Source organism: Sitophilus oryzae, unplaced genomic scaffold (assembly GCF_002938485.1).
Source record: "Sitophilus oryzae breed Bouriz unplaced genomic scaffold, Soryzae_2.0 scaffold_738_pilon_pilon, whole genome shotgun sequence".
Taxonomy (NCBI): domain Eukaryota; kingdom Metazoa; phylum Arthropoda; class Insecta; order Coleoptera; family Curculionidae; genus Sitophilus; species Sitophilus oryzae.
The window spans coordinates 231,227-256,709 of NW_022147349.1; the positions used below are offsets into that span (position 1 = coordinate 231,227).

Sequence of the window (25,483 nt, forward strand, 5' to 3'; positions counted from 1 at the left end):
TCTTGGAACTTTAGTTTCGGAGATATAAATTTAATCGGACCTTTTTAAGAAAATTAATTTTATTTTTCAAAAACTATTTGAGACAGAGTTTACCAAAAATGCTTTTTATATCTACTAGTGGGTAAATGAATTTGTAGATATATTACGACTTTTCTTGGAACTTTAGTTTCGGAGATATAAATTTAATCGGACCTTCTTAAGAAAATTAATTTGTTATGATCTACAACAGTTAGGTAGTAATTGAGACGAATTATAATTTAATCACCGGCTACTACGTTCTTGCTTTAATAGATCAAAATTCAACAAATATAATTAGAAATTATTTTAATTGTGAGAGGCTCCCTTGTGGGACGCCTATGTACAATTACGGCGGAAATATAAAATATTAAAACAATATCTACCTGTGAAAAGACAAATTCTGGTAATTTGAGCTTAGTTTTCCACACACTTGACACTGTCGTACCATATTGAAAATTCGCAGATTCAAAAGTACGTTAAACAAAACAAAAACTACTGAAAAACACTGAAAAGATCAGTTCGGACTTGATTCCGACTAGACACCGTAAGCTAAACGTAGTACGCTATAACGGACCAAGGGCCGTCCCGAGGGGTGGTGGGACGGACGGCTCATTTCATTCTGGAAGACTAGCAGCGACGTTCCCAATAGTTCTAGACGTTTCAGCACATTAAACAGTAAGCATGTCCTTTAATAGTAACGCATATATCCTCTGGTTAATAACATATTATTACGCATGCTTCTTTAAAAATAAACTATTAATTTAATTAAGAAATTGAGATTTATTGATATCCGGTGAAGGTTTTAAAGTCACCTTTTCTGCAAATCAAACTAAGTAGATAGGCGCAAATTTGATATGTGGCAATGTCGCCTTCTCTATCTCAGTTGGTTTTTACAGTACGTAGTCAACCTCCGATTGTTTGATCGGGTTAAAATGCACAATGTGATATCTGTTCTTCCTAAATCTATGATTATATCTAATTAATAAATAATTTGATTCACTTTCACAAAATTTGTATTGAAATATCAATATTTTTGATAAACACAAATCAACGCCGCGTCACTACGTATTTCTAAGCCGCAGGCTTTCCTTACGTCTTTGGTCCTTACCGCTTTTCGTCTCGCGTGTCATCTCGCTAGGTCGTGTATCACCTTTGTATCACAGCCCTGAATTTTTATTTCCAGCGCGCGTAAAGAAGTTTCACTTCAAAAAGGTGTTGTCTAATTTAACTGTAGCTTTTTAAATAGGTATAGGTAATTCAATTGTTTCACACACTCCATTAAATATCGGTGAATAATAATATAATTTTCAATTCTTTGTTTATTTTAATAATGTTATCCATGCTGGGTGAAATTTAATTAAAACCTGGTTAAAAGTGTGTTATGGTAATTTAGCCTATTCATTTTAATAACAGCTTACATCTGAATTTTTTTTCCGAAAAAAAATGAAATATCGTCGGAAACATTCACAACACGGTATTAATAGCGCCGTAAATAAATACTGCATGTTTAATTTGGGCTTTAAGAATCCTTCCCACACGTATTTTTCTTTCGGTACCGTTACAACATGCATTTGATTAAATTATTGAAGTAACACAATCGTGTTTATGAATTTTTACAAAATTATAAATTACCCACACTCAAAATCTCTGATAACATCTAGTAATAGAATTAGTAGGTACTACAGAGTATAAAGATTATATTTGAAAGAATAATTGGAAATGTGGATAAAAAAATCATAAGAGTGCTGCGATTGGTTTGCTGTCAATTAAAGGTGTTAAGTAAAATTCGATTATTAGAACGTAAATGTATTTTGTTTGTCACTGCCATATTTTTAATACTAATAGTGATGAGCAAATGCAAGTGCACCACAATATAAAAAGGTCATTTTAACACATAGGCATAAAAGTAAAGCACTTTTACGCCTAAGCACAAAAGTACAAAAATATTTTGTTAAATTAACAAATTCAACGAATGCACGAAGACTGGCCGGAAATAGATTGGGCTGTGCTCCTAACATTTTGCACTGGATGTATATCATGATAGTAAGACCCATAATTACTTATGGAGCAGTTGCCCGGTACACAAAAGTAGAACAACGGACGGCAAGGCTAAACCTGTGCAAAGTCCAGAGACTGACATGCGTTTGCATCACAGGAGCTATAAGAACCTGCCCAACAGCAGCAATGGAGGTCATTCTAGATCTAACACCATTGCACATTTTCATCGGTAGATATGCCAATGCGACAGTGAATGGTCACTAACGGAATCAATACTGGGAGAATTGTCAGATCAGGGGCTTGGAACACCCTCAAAAAGAAAATACCACTCCTGCAACTCCCAGTGGATGATATGCCAAGAATGTACAACTTTGAGAAACACCTCAATGTAGTATTGAGCAATAAAAATGATTGGCAGAGAGAAACATCTGCTCAGCGGTTAAAAGACCATACCATAACTTTGTATACTGATGCTTCCACAACCAATGCGGGAACAGGGATCGGAGTATTTCGGCCGAGAATTAAATACTCCAAACCAATGGGCACCTACCCTAGCATCCTTCTTCTTCTTTACGTGCCGTCTCTTTCGTGGAGGTTGGCGATCACATTGGCAAAATCTTCACGATTCTCGGCTTTCCTTATAAGTTCTTCAAAAGTTAGGTGAGTCCAGTTTCTGATGTTTCTCAACCAAGATAGTTTCTTCCTGCCGAGACCTCTCTTTCCTTCAATCTTACCCTTAACTATCAATTGTAAGACGTGGTATTTTTCATTTCTCAATATATGTCCTAAGTATGAGGATTTTCTTATTTTTATTATATTGAGCAATTCTCTCTCTCTGCCTATTCTGTTGTAGACTTCGGTATTTGTGATATGGGCTGTCCATGGAATTTTAAGCATTCTTCGATATTTAAGCATGTTTCGAACGATTCGAGGCGATTCATCTCTTGAACCTTCAGTGTCCATGTTTCTGCTCCGTATAATAGGACTGACCAAACATAACACTTAACGAGCCTAGTTCTCAATTCTAGGTCCAATCTGGGGTTCTGGAAGACGTTCTTCATTTTTAAAAATGCATTTCTCGCTTGTTCTATTGGTTTTTATTTCCACGTCGTTGTTCAAGGTATTAACTATCCAGGACCCCAAATATTTGAACTTGTAGACCTGTTGGTATTGCCCTCTATTTTAATAGGAATTGGTACATTTTGGTTCTTTCCAAATATCATGGCTTTAGTTTTAAGAGAATTGATCTTCATCCCGTATCTACGCCCGCATCTTCATCCCGCAGAAATCTACGCCATCGTACAACTTATCTTAGATATGAACTATCGGAAACAAGAAATAGCCATCTTATCTGATAGTCAAGCAGCGTTAAAAGCGATCAACTCAGTATCAATCAATTCGAAATTGGTCAAAATACGCAAAGAGAAGCTGAATAAATTAGGCAAAGAAAACAAAGTCCTCCTACTCTGGGTGCCTGCTCACCAAGGGATAGAAGGCAATGAAAAAGCAAATGATCTTGCTGTCCCCACTAATTGGGACAGAACCGTTCTGCTTCCCAAGTGGTAACAAACTAAAAGCGGAACTCAAGAACTTGGAAGACTCCATCCGCAACCTGGAATGGGAATCTTGTAACGGTCTAAGACACTCGAAGAAGTTTCTGAGGGCTTACGACCAAGAAAAATCAAAGATCTTCCTGGATTTAAGTAAGAAGAATCTTCGGATTGTCACGTGGTTTTTAACAGGACACTGTCTCCTTAATGAACAGCATCTAAGTAGATAACAGCTCAGTAGATAGAAAATAAGAAGAAACGGCGGCGAATGCAGATTCTGTGGGGAAAATGAGGAAACACCAGAACACCTCATCACTGAGTGAGCCGAGACGACAACCATTCGTGCTATAAACTTTGGTACGACTAGTTTTACTCTCCGTAAAACCGTCTCAGATACTGGCTTTTTCAAACAATGTTTTACTCTGGGACTGTATGATGAGTTAGGGGGGGGGGACCTCAAGAGAGGGGGACACAATAGATCTGTAAGGTCGCAGTGGTTAACCCCCCTTCCACTCATTCTGAATTCTAAACGAATGCACCCATTTTGTTCGATATACAGTGTGTTTCAAAAAATATGTGCTATCTCTCGTGGGGAGATTCCTCACGCAAAAATTAGATATATTTTTTAAAGCAACATAGGTCCGATTCAGCTTTGTTTCGTAGCTACAGGGGGTTAAAGCTTCTTTTTTTTTTCGATTAATTATAATTTTTTTCCAAATGCTTTTAGTGATTCGAATTAAATTTTAAAGGTAAAACTAATTTGAGGGCAACATTAATTATTATTTTGAGGGTAAAAATAATTGAGGGTAATAAATGCTACATATTTTAATCCTAAAACAGTGTCGACAGATTCACCAGGGACGTGCATTTGAGTTATCACTGAAATATTTTTCTAAAAAATACATGTGCGCCACTGACTTTTTTCTGTTGTTAGCAGACTTGTGCCGCACAAAGGCCATTTAATGCCGATTAAAACTTGCTTCTTGATATTTTGTCGATTTCGGTCTTCTTGATGAGATAAACCAAAGGATAAACACAATTTTATTAATTTGCATTAATTCAAGTCTAATAGCAAACTTTAAAGAATTTTAATGTCATTAACTCGTCACAGTGTTACAGAAGTACTCATTGATTCCTCGTTAAAAAAATATGAAAATAGTTTCTATAAACATATGTGCGGAAACGCATATTTTTAAACTTACAGGATGTTAAAACTTTCTTCTAGGTCTTTTGTAATTTATCTTAAATACCATTATTTTTTTCTAAATTAGCTCTAGGTAGCACTGAACATCAGTGTTATAAACATTAATAAAATTTACTAACACTACATATATAATAATTAATTTATTAATCTCATTTTTATTTTTATTTTTATTTTATTAATTGTGATTAAAATTCGATTTTCAAGAAGGAAATCGAAATCGACAAAATATCAAGATACAACTTCTAATCACTGGATTCAAATAAGGGACACACACAATAGATCTGTGTTTTTGCGTAAGACCAAAATCAAAAGTGCAACTCTAACTACTAGAGTAATCTCGCTCATCACTAACTACTAACACCAGAAATCTTTATAATTTACCTCATTCGTTTAACGAGAAATATTAATTCTCTTTAATTTGTTCACTTATAATTTATACATCTTTTAAATTTATGCAGCATTGCTAGAAAATAAGTAAAATTCCTAAAATACATATATATTTATAGATTTTCCGACACATAACCATAAACCGAATCCATAATATTGGTTTTCAAACTATTAGATATGTATATCTTTAAATAATTTAAATTTTACGAGAGAGTAATTAGTGGTCCTATTTAAATATTTATGGGACTTTAATAGATATAAACGTGAATATATTGATCGGATTAAAAAGATAATATGATATATGCTAGCGTAGTTATCTTTAAAAGCATAATTAAGGGGTTTAAACATATCGCCATATAACTTTAAAACTGTATTAAAGTAAATCGATTTTAATTTTAATTTTATATTAGAATCCATTATAGCCACCAAATTTAAATTATAATCATATGTTTGATAAATTAGGTTTTTAGTTATTATTTTATATACAGCACATTTTTTTCTGTATATTTTATATAATCAATATATTTTATAAAATCAACAGGACAGAGAGATGGAAAATATAGATTATACTACAGACTATTGATTATACTTACACTCAGATGCAAAATAATGCAACGGGGAAATTTTTGGTCAAATTTAAAATGTTATATTTTTGTTATTTTTAACCCTATTTTCATACATTTTTTTACGCAAGCTGGATATAATTATATCAACTTTAATTCGTAAACTCAGTTTTTTATAAACTTTAATATTTGGACTATTATACAGGGTTAATCGAGGGGCTGTTTTTCTACCTCAAATTTAAAATATCCTGTGCAATAATTTCGTGTATAAATTTTCCTAAGATATAATTTTACGGTCAGAACCATGTTGTCGCCTGAGCATTTTGTTTCTTAGATCATGTCAAATGTCAATACATGCTTTGGTTAATTTTTAAGAGCAGAATGAACTTGCCACCAACAATTTGCAATTTTTTCAAATATCACTTTTTTTCAAGATATTTTTAAATATAATAATAATAATAATAATAAATGGCTTTATTAAAGGAAAAGTAACAAAATACATACTCCTTCTTCAGGCAAAGTCTAGCCTATGGCTACTCTACTTAACCTGTTCAAAGAAAAAAAAAATAAATATACAATTACAGTTAGCACCACCTGCACTACAACAATTAGTAAATCAGACAGAAAATAACCAGAAAAACAAAGAAATATTATGACAATAAAAAAACAAAACTGATAAAAAAAAGTGATCTGGATCAGGGAGACGTCAAATCTGTTGGCTCATGTAAACCTCTTTAAGCTTTTTCCGAAAAGTGCTTAGAGACATTTTCTTAACATTATTTTCGATATTATTAAACAATAAAATTGCATTATATAGATAGGAGCGGCGAAAGATAGAGGAGCTGTAAACAGGAAACTCCAGTTTATTTGGATATCGCAAGGTTCTGTTTACATCACTGCGAAATATAAATCTGTCAAATAAATATGAGGGTGTCTTTGTGGAAATAATTTTTTGTGTAAAATTACATGTCTGATACTTATACATGTTATCTATTTTGAGCCATTGTAGTATATTTATTTTTTCAGAAATATGGTCGTACTTCCGCAAGCCAAATACAAACCTACAACATGAATTTTGTAGTTTTTGCAGTCGATTTTTGGAATTTTTATCTAAGCAGTTATAAAATGAAACAAGGCAATACGCAATTATAGGAAATATAAGAGACTCACATAATTTTTTTTCGGATTTTAAAATTTAGGAGATATTTATTCATATATAACGATTTTAAGACACAATAAGATTTTTTCAGAATATTTGCTATATGACTTTTAAACCGCATGTCCACGTCAAAGACGACGCCTAGATTTTTATATAGCTTAACACAATTTAGGGATGTACCATTCAAGTTGACCTTTAGCTGCGATGAAACAGATTCGTAACGACGCGCAGAACAAAAGCACATCAAAGAACATTTATTAATATTTAACTTTAAGTTATTTTCAGCAGAGTACTCAGATATCAGTTTAAGATCATGAGTAATCTTAGTTATAGCAGTTTCTGTTTCATTTGGATTAAATGACATAAATAATTGTGTATCATCAGCATATGATATCATGTTACAATAAGACGACTTTTGAAGTAGGTCTGCCGTGTAAATTAAAAATAAGATAGGACCAAGGACAGATCCCTGAGGCACTCCAGAAGTAACACAATTTGAGGATGAAAAATTGTCATCAATTTGAACAACTTGTTTTCTATCCGAGAGATAGCACCTTCAGTGATATGTCAGAAAATCCATAAAACGCCAGTTTGCTACACAATAACTCGTGGTCCAGCGTGTCAAACGCTTTAGAAAAATCCAGTAAAATTAGAGCCAAAGCTTCGCCATCATCCATACTATTCAAAATTACTAAAAAACTATTACATACGATAGCACAGTGGCAGATAGCACAGTGGCAGTGTTATGGCCTTGCCTGAAACCAGATTGATGAGCTGGTATTATTTTATTAAAAACTGCATACTGGTAGATTAGAGGTTTTAAAAAAATTTCAACTATTTTTTATTAAGACCGGTATTAAAGCTATAGGTCTGAAGTCTGAAAGTTCTGCCGGCTTATTTGATTTTGGGAGTGGTTTAACCAAAGAAAGTTTCCAAGCAGTTGGAAAATATCCCGTTTCAAGACATAAATTAACAATATGAGTTAGAGGTAAAGCAACGCAGGGCAAACAGTATTGTAACATAACAGTAGTAATACCATCATAGCCAGCTGCATTGGATTTTAATGATGTAACAATTTTAATTATCTCCCACTCTCGGCCAATCTGAATTTAAAACAAATAGTGTCATTAAATTTCTTTAATTTTAAAGATTCAGCAGTTAGTTTGCAGCTGTTATATTGACTGTAGACTGAAGCGAAGTAATCATTAAGATTATTGACATTTTTAAATTTATCGGGAATAGATTCTGTTTGCTTAGATTTAATATTCAAAGTTTTTAGAGCTTTCGAAAGTATTTTGCTGTTTGTGTTAGAGTCGTGTAAATTTAAGAAAGCCCTTTTCTCCTGACGTACTATGTTGGTAACTAGATTACGAAGTGATTTATAATAGGCCAAATCTGACGTAGATTTAGATTTTTTGTATTTTGTCAAGGCGTTATTCCTCTCCTTAATTAACAATTTTGTATTACATGACAACCACGGAGCACATGACTTCGTCACTCGCCTAGACAAAAGAGGTGCATGCATATTAAATAGGTCAATAATTTTATTTGACAGAAAGTTTACTTTTTCGTCGATGTTTTTCATGTAGTAAATAGAATTCCAGTTAACAGCATGTAAATCATTCAAAAAGCTTGCCCTAGAGAAATACTTAAAGTCTCTAAACACAATTTCACGCGGTAAAGTTTTAGGCAAATTCAAATCCAAAGAACAATAAAGTAAACTGTGGTCTGAAATGTCATCTGCAGGAGTAACGCCAGAAGATGTTACCATATCTGAAAGTACCGAGCTTAAACAAATAACATCGATACAAGATTGCGAACAGACTGTAGTACGTGTAGGTTCTTTAATAATAAGTGAAATCATGTCAAAAGGCGATATGCAGTCCAGAAAACTGCTATCTGTTAGCTGATTTATATTTATATCTCCGGTAAAACATATATGGTCATATTGCGGTATAACAAATGACATAATATTATCTACATGCTCCACAAAATGTGGGACACTACCAGAGGGTGCTCTATATAAAACACAAAATAAAATTTTAAAATTATGAACTGTAACTTCAAGAAAGAGCTGATCCACTCCCTCCATTTCCTCTAGATCAGAAAACACAACCTTACAAGAAATATCCTCATGGATATACATTCCAACTCCTCCTCCACGACCCGCTCTATCCTTATGAAAAAACAAATAATTTGGAAGATGTATCATATCGGTTGCGTAATTTGACGCAATCCATGTCTCAGAAATACACATTACGTCAAAACGCTCAGAGGCCATTAAATCTGTGAAATTGTTAAAATTTGTGAAAATTGATCTAACATTTAAATGTCCTACTTTAAATCTGTAGCAACTATTGTCAGTCATAATTAATATTTGCTTTAAAATAATTTAGTCTCGATATATAAAAGCTACAAGACCTATTTCCAGCATCGTGTTCGGTAGACCAACTTGTATTGAATTTAGTGTTGTGAAATTCACAGTTAGGACAACATTTGACATCTGCCCTGCAATCCTTAGCACTATGAGAACCAGAGCAATTTTGACAAACTATATTATTTTTACAATCTTTACTTAAATGTCCATATTTACAGCAATTATAACAACGAACAATATTAAAATAATCATTTACCCTGTATCTTTGCCAACCAATATATACAAAACCCCTGTTGGAAAGAAATTTATAAAAACTACTTGATAATTCTAAAACTACGTTAATTAAAGATTTTTTTTGAAAACCATAAACAAGTTTTATGTCACCGATATTCGTATCGAGATTGTTATCGTATATTATTTTTTCGATAAAGTCATCTACGAGCTCAAGTTTTGTTCCGGCCTTTTTAAAATCTGCGGGAATTCCGTAAACTGCCACTCTCGGATTCAATCTTTTTTAGTCACACACTTCAAACTCATTTCCAATTTTTTCTTTTAGATGATCTTTCAGATTTGTTATGTCGGTTTCACTATTACAAGAAATTTGGAAACCGTCTTTGGTACACTTGGTATTATTTATTTCGACATTCAGTGAGCCTAGTGAAAAACGAGATTTAAATATTTTTTCTACAGATGAATTTAATACATTTCTATCCGTCGATTTTATTAGTAAATAGGGTTTTGACTTGACTACATTCTTCGTTTTTGTCGCTTCACTATAAGATAAAGTAGCCGTATTAGCACTCTTTTGCTCATCGCAAGATAAAAAAATTATCAGCGGCCGTGTTTCTGCATACCTTGGAATTCACGTCGGCCAAATCCTTTTGTAGAATAGAGATAGTGTATTCTCTCTCACTTGCCAATTTATTTATCAGCTCCTTTTCCCTCGTTAAACACTCTATTTCCTTTTTCAAAACCACAACACTATCGCACGGTATATCAGCAGATGTAGATGCAAGTCTGGAACGTTTTCCGTCCTCAGAACAGCCTCGGCAGCGCCAGTTTTTTAAATCGATAGAAAACCACTTGGCGATATTGTCGAAACATTTTTTATGAATGTAAACTGCACAGTTTTGATTACTACACTTTAAACTACGTTTATCAGCATTTTCTAGACAAATTTTGCACTTTATTTTGTCAGTCTTATCAGGATCTTTCGGATCATCCGACATCGCGACCGTCGCCGACGCGTGCCGGACTACTACCAATATGACAAGGCGACTTTGGTGATTATTATGAACTATACAGGGTGCTACAAATTCGAGGTACGAGCATTGGTATCTCGGTAACCGTAATAGATACGAACATGGTTAAATTGGGGCAAAGTTGCGTATTGAGATGTTCACCAAGATGCCATCAAAAAAGTTTTAAAAATTTCAAGGATTGCTGAGTTTTTTGGAAAAAACTGATTTTTTTGAAAATAAATGTTATTTTTTCCTGTCGTTACTTTTTAGAAAATCAAAGAGCTTGACTTTTACAAATGACATCAAACAAATAATGTAGTCCCTTGGCGATAGGTCCAGGAACCTCCCTGTACATTATACTGCTCTACCATTTCCAATCATCCGAAAAAATGATTTGACTGTTTATATTATATTATATTTATATTAATTACTTCATTGCATTTGATTTTCCGTATTCAGTGTTTTGCCCCACGTCATTGTTAAGTTTGAAAGCTTATCAATATTGTAACGATAATAAATTAAATATTAAAAAAAAACAGAGCCGGACTTGAAATTCGTTTAAATAAATTGTGTTCAAATGTCAAAACAAAAAAAAATATTAAGTGTGGCATATCATTGTACTCACGAGACCGAGTTCTTTCAAAATCGGAAATAAAAAATGCAGGTCCGCATTTAAAAAAATTAAGTTCGCCTCTGTATCTCCAAAATTATCAGAGAATTTGAAAATCTAAAAATACTATCAGATAGCCCTAATAAAGTGGCTAAGAGAATGTGCAATTAGTTTTTTGATTTTCTAAAAAGTAGCGACAGGGAAAATTTTTCAAAAAATTCAATTTTTTCCAAAAAACTCAGGCTGTTTATAGCAGCCAAGGGAGGCAATACAAAGTATTAGGATATTTTTTACAATTTTTTTTCTGTTACTTGACTATTTCAATCATGAGTACTTGTGATTCACAATCCTGAAGTAATAATAGGCGGTTGAAGCGTAATGCTAGCCACATTACCTTCCTTGTAAACCGAACGGCTCTAGCATGACAAGCTGTACCTTGCCTACTTCCAAGGCGTTAAACGCTATTTTATACGAGAGCTATTATTTTTTTTATTAAATTGGAGTTATTATTTATATACTTGAGTATATTACAGATGATTTCTTTAATATCGTTAGTCCTGTTATCGTTATTAATGTTTATTAAAACCAGGACTGTATCTTTAGCCTTTAACGTCTTTTTTTAATTTAGTATAGAGTAGCCAAAGCGGCGTAATGTGACGTTACGACAATAGCCACAAAAACCATATAAAATACATCAAAAAGTAAATGATAATTGACAAAATTGCAAATTGATCGTGATCAGTTCATTTCACTCTTAATAATTAACTAAAGCATTTAATTACAGTTGAGGGTTGGAACCTTTGGTGTTACACAGCAAAATAAAAACACTAAATCACCACAATACACCAAAACACTTTTACTTTTACATTGGACGCGCGTTTCGCTAACCATGTTAGCATCATCAGCAGATGATTATAAACTAAAGTACAATCTACAAGTTGAGCGTTTATATACTCGCTCAGTGGGCACCGAGTGAGCGTGGCAAAATCTAGCAAACCGAGCCCACTGAGCGTAACAGTTAGATTTCCGCCACTAGAGTAGTAGGAACAAAGAACTTGAAGGAATTGGACCGTTGACTCTGTTCATACTATCTTTACATTTATTAATTCTGATGCTTTCATATGCATCTAATTGCCTGTAATTTGAGACTTATTTAATTAATTTTAAATTATTAAGATCTATACAATGTTCTTTATCAACAATATGTTCGGCAACGCAAGATTTATCCGGTCTGCCATATCTTATCTGAGCTAAATGTTCTTTAAATCTAGTTAATATTGATCTTCTAGTTTGCCCAACATATTTCTGATTACAATATTTACAAGAAACTTCATAAATACCCGACCTTTCCAGTGGAGGTGTTTTATCTTTTGGATTACCTAATAATTGTTGTAATTTATTATTAGCACTATACACAAGTTTATAATTGACATTCTTAAAAATTCCTTTTAGACCACGGGATAACTCTCTATCAAACGGTATCGAAAAATATTTAGACGTATCTTTCTCCACTTGAAAAGTCGAATTTTCAGAAATCATTAACGTTTTCTAATTAATTTAATAACTAGTGAAGGAGAATATCCATTACACTCAGCTACATTCCTAATGTAATCTCATTCTATTTCATATCTTTCGTTGGAAAGTGGGAAACTAAGTAATCTATGAACTAAGAAATTTAAACTAGCCATTTTATGTTCAACACTATGATGTGATTCATTAGGAATATATCTGCGTGTGGTCGTATTTTTCCTATAGATATCAAATTCCAGGCAATTATTAGTATTTCTAATAACTAATACATCTAGAAATGGTAATCTGTCGTTGTTCTCAATTTCATGCGTAAATTTAATGGAAGGAAAACGATTATTTAACTTAGAAATAAAATTATCTATGGTGTCTGAATGTGTGTCAAAAACAGCAAAATATCATCCACATACATAAACCATACTCTTGGAAAACTCAAACTGATTCTTAGCCTCCACTTCAAACCTGCTCATGAATAAATTAGCCAAAAATGGAGACAATGGATTACCCATTGCTGTACTTTCCCGCTGTTCAAAAAGTTGTTATTAAATTGAAAACAATTTTGTTTCATACATAACGATGTAAGCTCAATATATTCACTCACAGTTTTGTTGTCGAGACCATTTGCGTTCAGTAATTCCTTCAAGTAGCCTAAAGTATGTGGAATTGGAACACTTGGGAACAACGAAGATACATCAAAGGAGACCAAAATTTCACCTTCATGCAATGTTATATCTTTAATTTTGTTAATGAATTCAATATTATTTTTAACTGAGAAAGAAGGTTCATGATCAGGTAAATTTTCGAACTCCCTTGATAACCATTTTGCCAAATTATAAGTCGAAGAACCTACAGCCGAGACTGTAATGTAATGAGGGATTGGATACTTGCAATTTCCTCTTTAAAGAAAGATCAAATATTCATCGACATTCTTTTAGAGTTTTTTTAACGTCTGCTACCATCTTAGACAAAGGATTCTTTTTCAAATTTATGTAGGGGCCATTATCGATTAAGTTGTTAACCTTATCGTAATAGTCTTTTTTTATCTAATATCCCTTATCAGCTTTTAGCTAGAAACAATCTTTGTTACGCAAACTCTTGACAATATTGTGCTCTTTGTTAGATTTTAATGAATTACTTGAAACGATATTTTTTGATAACTGATTTCTACAAGCCTCTCTTGTAAATATTTTAGAAGCCTCGGGCAAGTGCTGAATAGCAGTTTCAACACCAAGGATGATTTCCTCCAAACATACATAGTAGAAAATCTTTCTTCGCAGACTTTTGATAAACAAGAGTTTATTAAACAAAGGTTTAAAGTATGCATTGCCCAACTCTGGTAGCGCTTTGGAGGTAATCGTCGTTGGTGTTGAAACTGCTATTCAGCACTTGCCCGAGGCTTCTAAAGTATTTACAAGAGAGGCTTGTAGAAATCAGTTATCAAAAATATCGTTTCAAGTAATTCATTAAAATCTAACAAAGAGCACAATATAGAGTTTGCGTAACAAAGATTGTTTCTATCTAAAAGCTGATAAGGGAAATAAGGTTGTTATATTAGATAAAAAAGACTATTACGATAAGGTTAACAACTTAATCGATAATGGCCCCTACATAAATTTGAAAAAGAATCCTTTGTCTAAGATGGTAGCAGACGTTAAAAAAACTCTAAAAGAATGTAACACCCTTATTGATCTTTCTTTAAAGAGGAAATTGCAAGTTTTCCAATCCCTCATTGCCAAAATTTTATGCTTTGCCAAAAATTCATAAACCGGACAAGTCTATTCGCCCAATTGTTTGGGCTGTAGGTTCTCCGACTTATAATTTGGCAAAATGGTTATCAAGGGAGTTCGAAAATTTACCTGATCATGAACCTTCTTTCTCCGTTAAAAATAATATTGAATTCATTAACAAAATTAAAGATATAACATTGCATGAAGGTGAAATTTTGGTCTCCTTTGATGTATCTTCGTTGTTCCCAAGTGTTCCAATTCCACATACTTTAGGCTACTTGAAGGAATTAATGAACGCAAATGGTCTCGATAACAAAACTGTGAGTGAATATATTGAGCTTACATCGTTATGTATGAAACAAAATTGTTTTCAATTTAATAACAACTTTTTTGAACAGCGGAAAGGTACAGCAATCCATTGTCTCCATTTTTGGCTAATTTATTCATGAGCAGGTTTGAAGTGGAGGCTAAGAATCAGTTTGAGTATTTTCCAAGAGTATGGTTTAGGTATGTGGATGATATTTTTGCTGTTTTTGACACACATTCAGACACCATAGATAATTTTATATCTATTAAATAATCGTTTTCCTTCCATTAAATTTACGCACGAAATTGAGAACAACGACAGATTACCATTTCTAGATGTATTAGTTATTAGAAATACTAATAATTGCCTGGAATTTGATATCTATAGGAAAAATACGACCACACGCAGATATACTCCTAATGAATCACATCATAGTGTTGAACATAAAATAGCTAGTTTAAATTTCTTAGTTCATAGATTACTTAGTTTCCCACTTTCCAACGAAAGATATGAAATAGAAAGAGATTACATTAGGAATGTAGCTGAGTGTAATGGATATTCTCCTTCACTAGTTGATAAATTAATTAGAAAACGTAGGTATAGGTTAATGATTTCTGAAAATTCGACTTTTCAAGTGGAGAAAGATACGTCTAAACATTTTTCGATACCGTTTGATAGAGTTATCCCGTGGTCTAAAAGGAATTTTTAAGAATGTCAATTATAAACTTGTGTATAGTGCTAATAATAAATTACAACAATTATTAGGTAATCCAAAAGATAAAACACCTCCACTGGAAAGGTCGGGTATTTATGAAATTTCTTGTAAAGATTGTAATCAGAAATATGTTGGGCAAACTAGAAGATCAATATTAACTAGATTTAAAGAACATTTAGCTCAGATAAGATATGGTAGACCGGATAAATCTTGCGTTGCCGAACATATTGTTGATAAAGAACATTGTATAGATCTTAATAATTTAAAATTAATTAAACAAGTCTCAAATTACATGTAATTAGATGCATATGAAAGCATCAGAATTAATAAATGTAAAGATAGTATGAACAGAGTCAACGGTCCAATTCCTTCAAATTCTTTGTTCCTACTACTCTAGTGGCCGAAATCTAACTGTTACGCTCAGTGGGCTCTGACTCGGTTTGCTAGATTTTGCCACGCCCACTCGGTGCCCACTGAGCGAGTATATAAACGCTCAACTTGTAGATTGTACTTTAGTTTATAATCATCTGCTGATGATGCTAATATGGTTAGCGAAACGCGTGTCCAGTGTAAAAGTAAAAGTATTTTGGTGTATTGTGGTGATTTAGTGTTTTTATTTTACAAATTAAAGTTAATATAATTATAATATACAGCTTGCTAAAAAATCATGAAAATAGGACTAAAAATAACAAAAATATAACACTAGGACTAGGGTGTGCCAAAAAAATATATTTTTAATTGCCTTGAAAAAATCGTTCAGAATGACGAAAAAGAAATTCTGATAAGGTTTGAGCTCTTAATATTAAGAGGTGTCTCATCGTATTATTATATTTTCTATTTCCCATTTAAATAACACGGGGAAACTTTTTTTCATTTTTTGAACTTCATTGCGTTCTAACAAATGAGCGTTTTGTAAAAAGCAATACATATTCTTGTAGGAAATTGAACGGTCTTCAAAAAAGGTCTGAAATTAGTTTTCATTTAATTGACTCCTTTGAAAGTTATTGAAGGTTAAAGTTCAACTTCAAACCGTATATGAACTTCCACAATTTTTTATATCGGATATATTAGCAAAAGAATATGTGCCCTATTTTGACAAATATTTACAGCAAAAAGTGCTTCACCACCCAACGAGCTACTTACTACTGCTGAAGATGGGTATATTTGAACAATTGTTTAAAATTAGTATTTTAGTTAACTCTAAAGGAGGGTCCACATTTAGTAACATGTTATATAACATTGCTATTTAACAAGCTACATATAATATGTTAAAAACCCGGGAGCCGTCCACATTATAGTTTTCGTAATCATGAATCGCTTTGACGAGAAAGAGGTTCTGCTCGCAGCAGCGGCGTGCGTAATTACTTTTGAAGAAAGAGAAAGAAAGTGGAGAAAAAAGCGATTTTGTCTTTTAAAAACATTATTAATAACTTAAAAGCAAACCATTTTGAATTATCCACTTCATCTAAACCAGTACCTGATTTGCATTTCTTTTGTTCCCTCTGAAACTGACCTATTAGACAACGCCTCGGATAACGCATTTTTTTCTAAACTTTTTATTTTTCCAAATACATACTTCTTGCAATTTTTAACCATGCATCATGCTTTTTTTTATTTCACTTTAAATGAGGGACTACGGATATCCCATAACACTGTATGATCTCTATACAACTTAATTACTTGACAAGTCTGCTCTTGGCTCTAATTCATTAATATAAGAATACCATTAATATACGATCGAAAAAAATGGAAGATCGCTGTCATTCTATATAGAAAATTATATGGGGAATGTCATCGATCGTCATGTCCAAGCCAATTGGACGCAGTTTTTTTCGATCTTACGATATTATTGACCAGTAAATAAACAAACCAATATCAGTTCACCACACTAAAATTCTGTCGCGTACATCCCTGAAAATATGAGCGGCTAAACTAGAAATTTAACAAGTCTGGACGCATTGTTTCATGTTACAATAGCAGTGTTGTACAACATCTTTTGATCTTTACCGACTACAAATGGATAACATCTAACAAGTTATATAGCAGCGAAATTTGCTAAATATGACTAAAAACATATAACATGTTATATAACTTTGCTATATAGCAGTGTTATATAGCAAGTGTGGACCGTCCTTAAGTTAAAACATACCGATTGTAATTACAGGTCCGAACACGTTCACGTCATCCAGCAACGAGCAGTTCCATCGTCGATTTTGAAACTGATGTTTGCATTCGTTCAGTGCTTGTTTGGCGCCCATCGCTACTGCGTTCATATGGTCCAGATATAATTGGCACAGACGAGCTTGACCTGGACTTAATCCAGGTAGAGCTTTACAGGATGGACTACCTTGATCATTCTGCATCATCTCGTCCATGATCATTCCCATTCTCCTGCAACAAATAAAAATAATCTATCATATTAAATTATCAAAATAAATAGTGAAGCCGGTCCTACACGATGTGGCAAATGTTCATGTGTCCAATGTTGTAAGGTGTTTACACATCGTGTGGGACCGGCTTGATGAACATTAAATTTGACCGAATTTAAAATACCAACGTTTTTGTTCAACATCTTTTTACAACTCAAATATACATTTACTAAACAAATAGATAATAAAAAATACTCATTATTTCAAAGATCATTTTTCTTTGTGGTTTCTTTTGGTTGTGATAGTGGTAGAAATTTTGGTGGCGTAGAGGTACAGGCCAGTACCTCAACCAGGTTCGAATCCCACACCCGGCATTTAATCAGCCGACTATTTTTATTAAAATAAAAATAGTTTGGGTACCTAGGTTGGGTACCTAGGATTTGTGATACAGTTTTTTAAACTCTGATTTGAGTTTATTTTTTATTTTTTTTATCTGGAATAAAACTCACCTATATGTTTTTAACATACGCAATTACACGTCTCGTTATATTTCGTATATTATAAAAATTATACAGATCATACTGTTACGGTTTTAGGCTCTGTTAACAGATGTCTGACTAACAACGAAACCCATTAACAAGCAACGGGGATGTTAATCGGGAACTATTGTGAACTAAAGACCTAATTTAAGGAACTATTCCTCTAGAGAAACTAGTTCCTTAGGAATTCCCACCTCTAGCAGGACACTTTTTTAACCATCGATAACAGACCTAATTAATAAGTTTCATAAGAAATTATTCATTGTTCATAAGAAAACGTTATTTGATAACGTCACATACGTGTCCCGCGTTTCGTCGCCTACGTAGGACGGGGTGTAAGTGTATACAAAAATACTTTTCGACTTTTTTTATTACCTTATCGAATCGCTTTCCCTTCTGAAAATGTCACCGCACGCCACTAGAGAATTCCATTAAATTGAAAAGTTATACAGGATAAGACAAAATTAATATTGGTAATTGGTCACATTTAAAAGCAAGTTACTTTTTTATTTTAAACGGAATACCCAGTATATTATTCCGATATTCAATCGGGAATTCATGTCTTTCAAAAATACTACTAAGGTTGTCTAACCTTTAAACAAAGATTTTGCTAGATATTTTCATTTTTATGATTTAGTGTCAGTAGATTTTTATTATTTGATAAAATCTAGGTGGCTGTAATAGGTCTGACGTTACTTCAACATAGCTGTCACATTAGTTCAACTTTAACAACTAGTTATCATTTTGTACCAGCCAAAAAAATCTCAAAAATTTGCCAAAAATGCAAACTTATCCTATATCAGAGAGAATTGATTTGATTCTATTAGTTGGTGACTGCAGTGCGCATTTTCCATTTAACAGAATATTCAAATGCTCCAGATTTGTCTAGTCTCGACTTTTTTATGGGGGTATGTTAAAGACAGTGTTTAGAAAACTCGACCAAGTATTTTCGACAACACGAGAGCAATTATTGTGGCTGTTTTTCGAAATAGAACTCTACATATACCTCTTAACACGAAAAGATCTTTTGAAAAGAGAATGATTTTATGCAGTGAACAGGAAACGAAGCATTTTGAGCATTTGATTTCCTCTAGCTAATTTTTGTCACATAATTATACGTTTATATCTAGTTTTAATTCTGTAATACTTAAAAAAAATATTTTAAACGTCTATTTTTTATTACCGATGAGTATTTTACTCTACTGCAAATAAAGGAGTAACTTGCTTTTAAATGCGACAATGTTCAATATTAATTTTGTCTCACCCTGTATAGCTTTTCGGGTCAAATTTTAATTTAATTGAACCAAACAAACAACGATTATTTTAACTAAATATCAAGCTATACGGGGCAAATTAAAATTTAGGTAGCTGTTATTGAAATTTAAAATTTATTCTTCATTTTCACGAAATGTTAAATATGTCAAAATCCTTACATTTTAGGCATATGCTTCGTTGATGAAACTCACCTTTATATAATCCAAAAATCAATTAATATATAGGGTGTTCTATATTATTAACTTTTTTTGGGGACACCTTGTAGAATCCTCTATATTTTTAAACAATGCTCTAAACTAACCTACATATGCTACCAAAATTTCATTTCAATATAAAGTCATATTAGCAACCAAACCAAACCAAACCAAACCGTTCCCCCCGAAGCCCCCCCGTCGTATGAGAAGCGCCACCCTGTATTTGTTTCACTATCAATAATTTATAACAAAGATCGGAATTGAAAATTCAAAAACGTTAATTTTCGATTTTCGAATTTGACAACACCACAGTATTTTTTAGTTAAAGGCAGGTTTTTTAGCAAGGCCTTGTGTATTCTTTTCACGTTGAGTTAACTTTTAACAAAAAAAATTGTTAAAATATTTCAATCCCATTCAACTCAACATCAACTTAACAATAATTACGACACTTAATTGTGGTATTTCAAATATGTTCGAAATTATTACGCCATAATTTTAAATCTGAATAAGAGATAAAAATACGCTCATATAATTAATGATAGCTGAATAAACTGAATTATTCAAAGCAATTAAAATGCCTTCCACAAAAATAAAAAGCCACATATCTACGGGCCTCCGTCGGAATTTAATACCGAAATTAATCGATCATTATATCCTATGTTATTTAATAGTACAATCAATCATGCCAGAAAGTCGCAGGACGGCGCATTATGTATGAAAATGTTCAATCATCGACGCCATTTTTAAAGGCCGATCGAAGAGGCTGGCAACCGTGGCTAATGCGTGCATATTAACTTAATAAATCCCCATGTAATGAAAGAAAGGAAAATCGATTACCATGTTAATCTGTCATCGCCCGTTTTGGCTTTGTCAACAGTAGCTTATAGAGAAAAAGGAAAACTTTTGAACGCATTTTTTTATTTAAAAATCGAAAATTCCCTTTATTAAGATTAGTGATACCCTCGCTTTAAACAGGGTGTTTCAAAAACATGTGCAATCTCTCGTGGAGAGATTCCTCATGTAAAAATAAGATTTATTTTTCATATTGTAGTGTAACAACCCATATTCGTCAACAAAGTTGAAGAGATAATATTTTGGCCAACTGGTATAACAAGAAATTTAAATGAAAGAAAGTGTTAACTATTTTTTTATATGTGATTACCTTGGATGCGCCTCGACAGAAGCAATATTTTGAGAAATTTGAGGATAATAGGTTATGTAAATAAAACGCTAAATTTGTAAATTGCCCTACTTATTTTATTAAATGAAATGAAAGGAGTGCCGTACTCTGCCTGGAATTCACATGTAAAAGAGCACGGCAGAGAAACCATGATCACTATTCCAGAGAATCTAACTATGCTGTTCTGAACTTTAATAAAAGAGAAAGATATAGAAACTGTTCTCAAAAATGGTTCTGTTTATTTGCATCACCCATCTTTCTGAGAAGAATAATAATGTTGATGGTATTTTTCGTACCTTAAATTCTTTAGGCATAGCCGTAGAATAAGGGTAAAAATAATATTTTATACAATTTGTCGAATATACATATACATATAACCATATTAAATGTATGTTCACAACACCTGGTTGCGGAGATCGACTCTAAAGTTGAAGGTCTGGTGCAAATATCTTTAGATCATAAGTTATTATATTTATTGTTTCTGGTTGCCCTTTGGCGAGCTAAGATATTCGCCCATGCACGGACGAAAAATGTTAGTACACAAAACAAGGCCCTTATTCTCACAAACCACAAACATCGGCACGAAGGAACAGTAAACGATTTTATTTAGATTACTTTTACACTGAAATTATTTACAGCATAAATAGATTCCATTAAATGCATACACATGTTATATATTTGCTTTGTCAGATCAAATAAAGAAACGCTGTAGAACAGAATTACAATAAGAAAACATTTACTTTACCTATAATAACATTCTTTGTCACAAAATTCAAGAACCAAAATAATATCAATGCGTCTCGAATGGTAGTCTATATAGAAGCTATTATCTAACAACTATCTCTGGTCGTCCCTGATTTCCCGCTCTCTAGTTTGTGAATAATATTTTAAAAATCAATAATTTTTAAATATGTGTACAGAGTGTCTTAAACATGAATATTTTGAATTTTAACAAATATGTCTATTTTTAAATGGGCGGTTCATCTCAATATCAACATAGGTTCGATTGTTTGGTAGCTACAGGGTGTTAAAATCTTAATAATCTTTCGATTTATTGCGATTTTCTTCGAAGTACTTTTAGTGATTGGAATGAAATTTTGAGGGTAAAAGTTACTATAAATGCTACATATTTTAATGTTCACCAGAAAAAAATATGAAACCAAACCAATCAATATTCAACAAAGTTAATTTATTATTACGGTTAGATTTCCCGGTCATTTTTGCAAATGCCAACCGGACCACCCTGGACAGAAATCTAGACGTATAGAAACCCTATATGCAAATGACGTGGACCTGGACATTCCACCAGAACGTACAGACATCCGATATAAATAAGCTGATACTAAATATCATCACCGATTAATAACTAAAAACTAAATCATTCAAATATATCGCTTTTAATAAAGTCCTTATCCTTCACCGGAATGCATAACAGAACCGAACATAAACAATAATCCCATGGTACTAAGCCGACCGCATGATACTTACGGAAGCGTAACGAATTTTTCTAGACCGTTTTAATCTGTCAAAAAGAGCCGCCACACAAGATAACATTTATTTTAGAACGTCGGAAGATTTCAATAAGTACACATATAATATTATTTTAAGCAGCTCGAAAAAAGCCGCTTTTGCAACCCCGCACAGGAAAAAGATAATAATGCCGATTATCGTAAAATCCATATGTAGAAAGTGCCGCTTTTATGCTTGTGCACTAATGCTTATTTATTACGGTTAATGCTCGAGAAAAAGTTTAAAAGTTTTTGAGAGTAATGATGTAATAAATGCCGTGCTGTATAATGGAAAAATCTCTTTGCAATAATAAAATTGTTAATTTCTGGTAACGTTATTCTTTAAATACAGAGTGTTTCAATAAAAATGTGTCATCGGACTATACCATAACGTGGTATACTGATGCTTCCAAAACCAAAGCAGGGACGGAGCTGTATTTGGGCCGAAAACTAAATACTCCGAATCAATGGGCACCTACCCCAGCATCCTTCAGGCCGAAATCTACGCTATCGAAATATGCGTACATTTTATCTTAGATAGGAACTATCGAAAACAGGAAATAGCCATCTTATCCGATAGTCGAGCAGCACTGAACGTGATCAACTCAGTAATCATCAATTCGAAGTTGGCCAGAGAATGCCTAGAGAAACTCAACAGATTAGGCAAAGAAAATAAAGTCCACCTACCTTAGTGCCTGCTTACCAAGGGATAGAAGGCAATGAAAGCAAATGATCTAGCTAGAAAAGAAGCGAACAATCCACTAACTGGACCAGAACCGTTCTCTTTTCCAAGCGGAGACCAACTGAAAGCGGAACTGAAGAACCTGGAAGACTCCATCCATAATCTGGAATGGGTGTCCTCCAACAATCTAAGACACTCGAAAAAGTTCCTTAGAACTTACGACCGAGAAAAATCAAAGATTTTCCTTGATTTAAGTAAAAACAATCTTCGGATTGTCACGGGGTTTCTAACAGGACACTGTCTCCTCAACGAACACCTCAGTAGGCTGAAGCTGAGAAACAACGGCTAATGCAGATTCTGTAGGGAAATTGGGGAAACACCAGAACACCTTATTACTGAGTGCGCCGAGACGTCGACCGAACTTTGGTACGGCTGATGTCGAGGATGGAGAGCTGACCTCTGTAGGGGTAGGGCCGTCTCAGATACTGGCTTTTGTTAGAGCCCTGAGACTGTATGATGAGTTATAACTCGTTATATCTCAAGAAATGGGAACACACAATAGATCTTATAAGGTCGCGGTGATTAACTCCCTTCCTAAACATTCTACATTCTACGTAGAAAAGCATTGCAAAAAATAAAACTGATATTTTTGAAATTTGTGTATACAAAACAGCGGCGTGCGGTGACAATTATAGGCGGGGAAGCGAATCGGTAAAAAACCCGATTTGAAGACATTTTCTTGATAGGAACCGTTGGCCTACCAGACTTAATACTGTCACTTATAAAATGTCACTTCTTTCTTGGAAGTTCCGACTAGAAAATCCCTTTTTTAATAACACACATACAACACAAACACAGTCTAAATTATTGTCCACACTACCAGAAGCAGAAGATTGTCCTTCTTGAGCCTTCATTACAAACGAAACAGTTAATACTAAGTTGAATTCGAAAAAAATACAATATTACCTCCGAATCGAAAAAATACAATATTGCCTAAAATCGCAAGCGAACCCGTCCTGATAAATTAAAAGTCGAGGAAGGCGGCCGAAAGATCGCTGCCCTGGCTAGCAATTGTGCGCGATTTTCCGGCTTAAATTAGTCGATTGCGTTCGAGGTCAATAACACCTACATGAAGGAGGGATAGGCGACCGACGGCGATTTCCAAGCGCGCATCCATGCAGTAAAATTTACTACGTTTATGTAAGGTTTCAAATAAATAATTTTAACAAATTAAATTAATCTTTTGTTATAAAATAACAGTATTATTAACGTTTAACTATTTTTTTATCTTTAAAAAGTTTAGGGAAGCGGTGCTTCCCCCGCTTCCATGGACCGCACGCCGCTGATACGAAAGTAATGTTAGGTATCTAAAATATTTATGGCACGCCCATGAATTGCCGGCTAATAGAGAATTTCGTTTCCTCCTTTACGGATGCCCCGTAGCTACAGAACAGATCGACGTACTGTACATAATTATGTAGCACTTGTTTAGCATTAAAATTAATGCTAAAAAAGTGTCGAAAAATTCATCCCTTTAATTCAACCTACGATTTATTAAAATAATGCGAACATTTTTCGTTTAATAAGCGGTTTTAAAGATGAAAGTTTACTTACACTACCTTATAGAAGTTATAGAATTTACTAAAAAGGAGTAACATATTAGAGTACATAACTTTGTATAACTATTAATGACATTCATACACATACGAGTAGTCTTCTCTAATACCTTATTAAGATCTTCCTAACTAAGCAGTAAAATAGAAAATATGATGTTCAATTTCAAAAGCTTATACAGATACAGTGCAACCTGTTTAATCGGAGCAGCTAATTATTGTAACAATCTATTCCGTTTACCAAATCTTTCCGAATAGCGAATATACCGATCTCGTCATCAAAACTCCGTGGTGTGGATGTTAACGCGCAAGACAGCGATGTAGACAAATTAATGACAAATCAAATGTATTAAAAAGAGATAAATTTCGTGGGTACCTGTGGAAATAAATTCGGTGAATACCTTTCTATGCGGTATTGCCAGATTTTGCATCAACATTTTAAACCGGACAAGTAGGTGTTTACGAAAAATATTGTATCTAGTATTGGAAGTTTATTTTTCACAATTATTTACTCACTTTACTACAGCTGTAATAGATTATATTTAGTTTAGATATATTATCTTCATTTCAGTAGTATACATGAAAGTTTTTAAAATAGTTTATTTTTTTCTACCACATTTTCCTACATACGTAAAAACGTCGCTTGCATTAAAATACAGATCACGTAGATGAACTGTCCAGGATGGTATACACTATGGTATACACTATGTATGTGGTATACTATGGTATACACACGTACA

The 25,483-nt window shown here is 33.3% G+C and overlaps 1 protein-coding gene across 1 annotated transcript in view; it reads right to left on the reverse strand.

Moving 5' to 3' along the window:
* Positions 1 to 25,483, reverse strand: part of LOC115888458 (protein Wnt-5b-like) — a 304,485-nt gene that overhangs the window by 149,466 nt on the left and 129,536 nt on the right. The window contains exon 3 of the mRNA XM_030908203.1: positions 17,533 to 17,774. Coding sequence (XP_030764063.1) covers positions 17,533 to 17,774 — 242 coding nt within the window. The remainder of the gene's footprint in view (positions 1 to 17,532; positions 17,775 to 25,483) is intronic.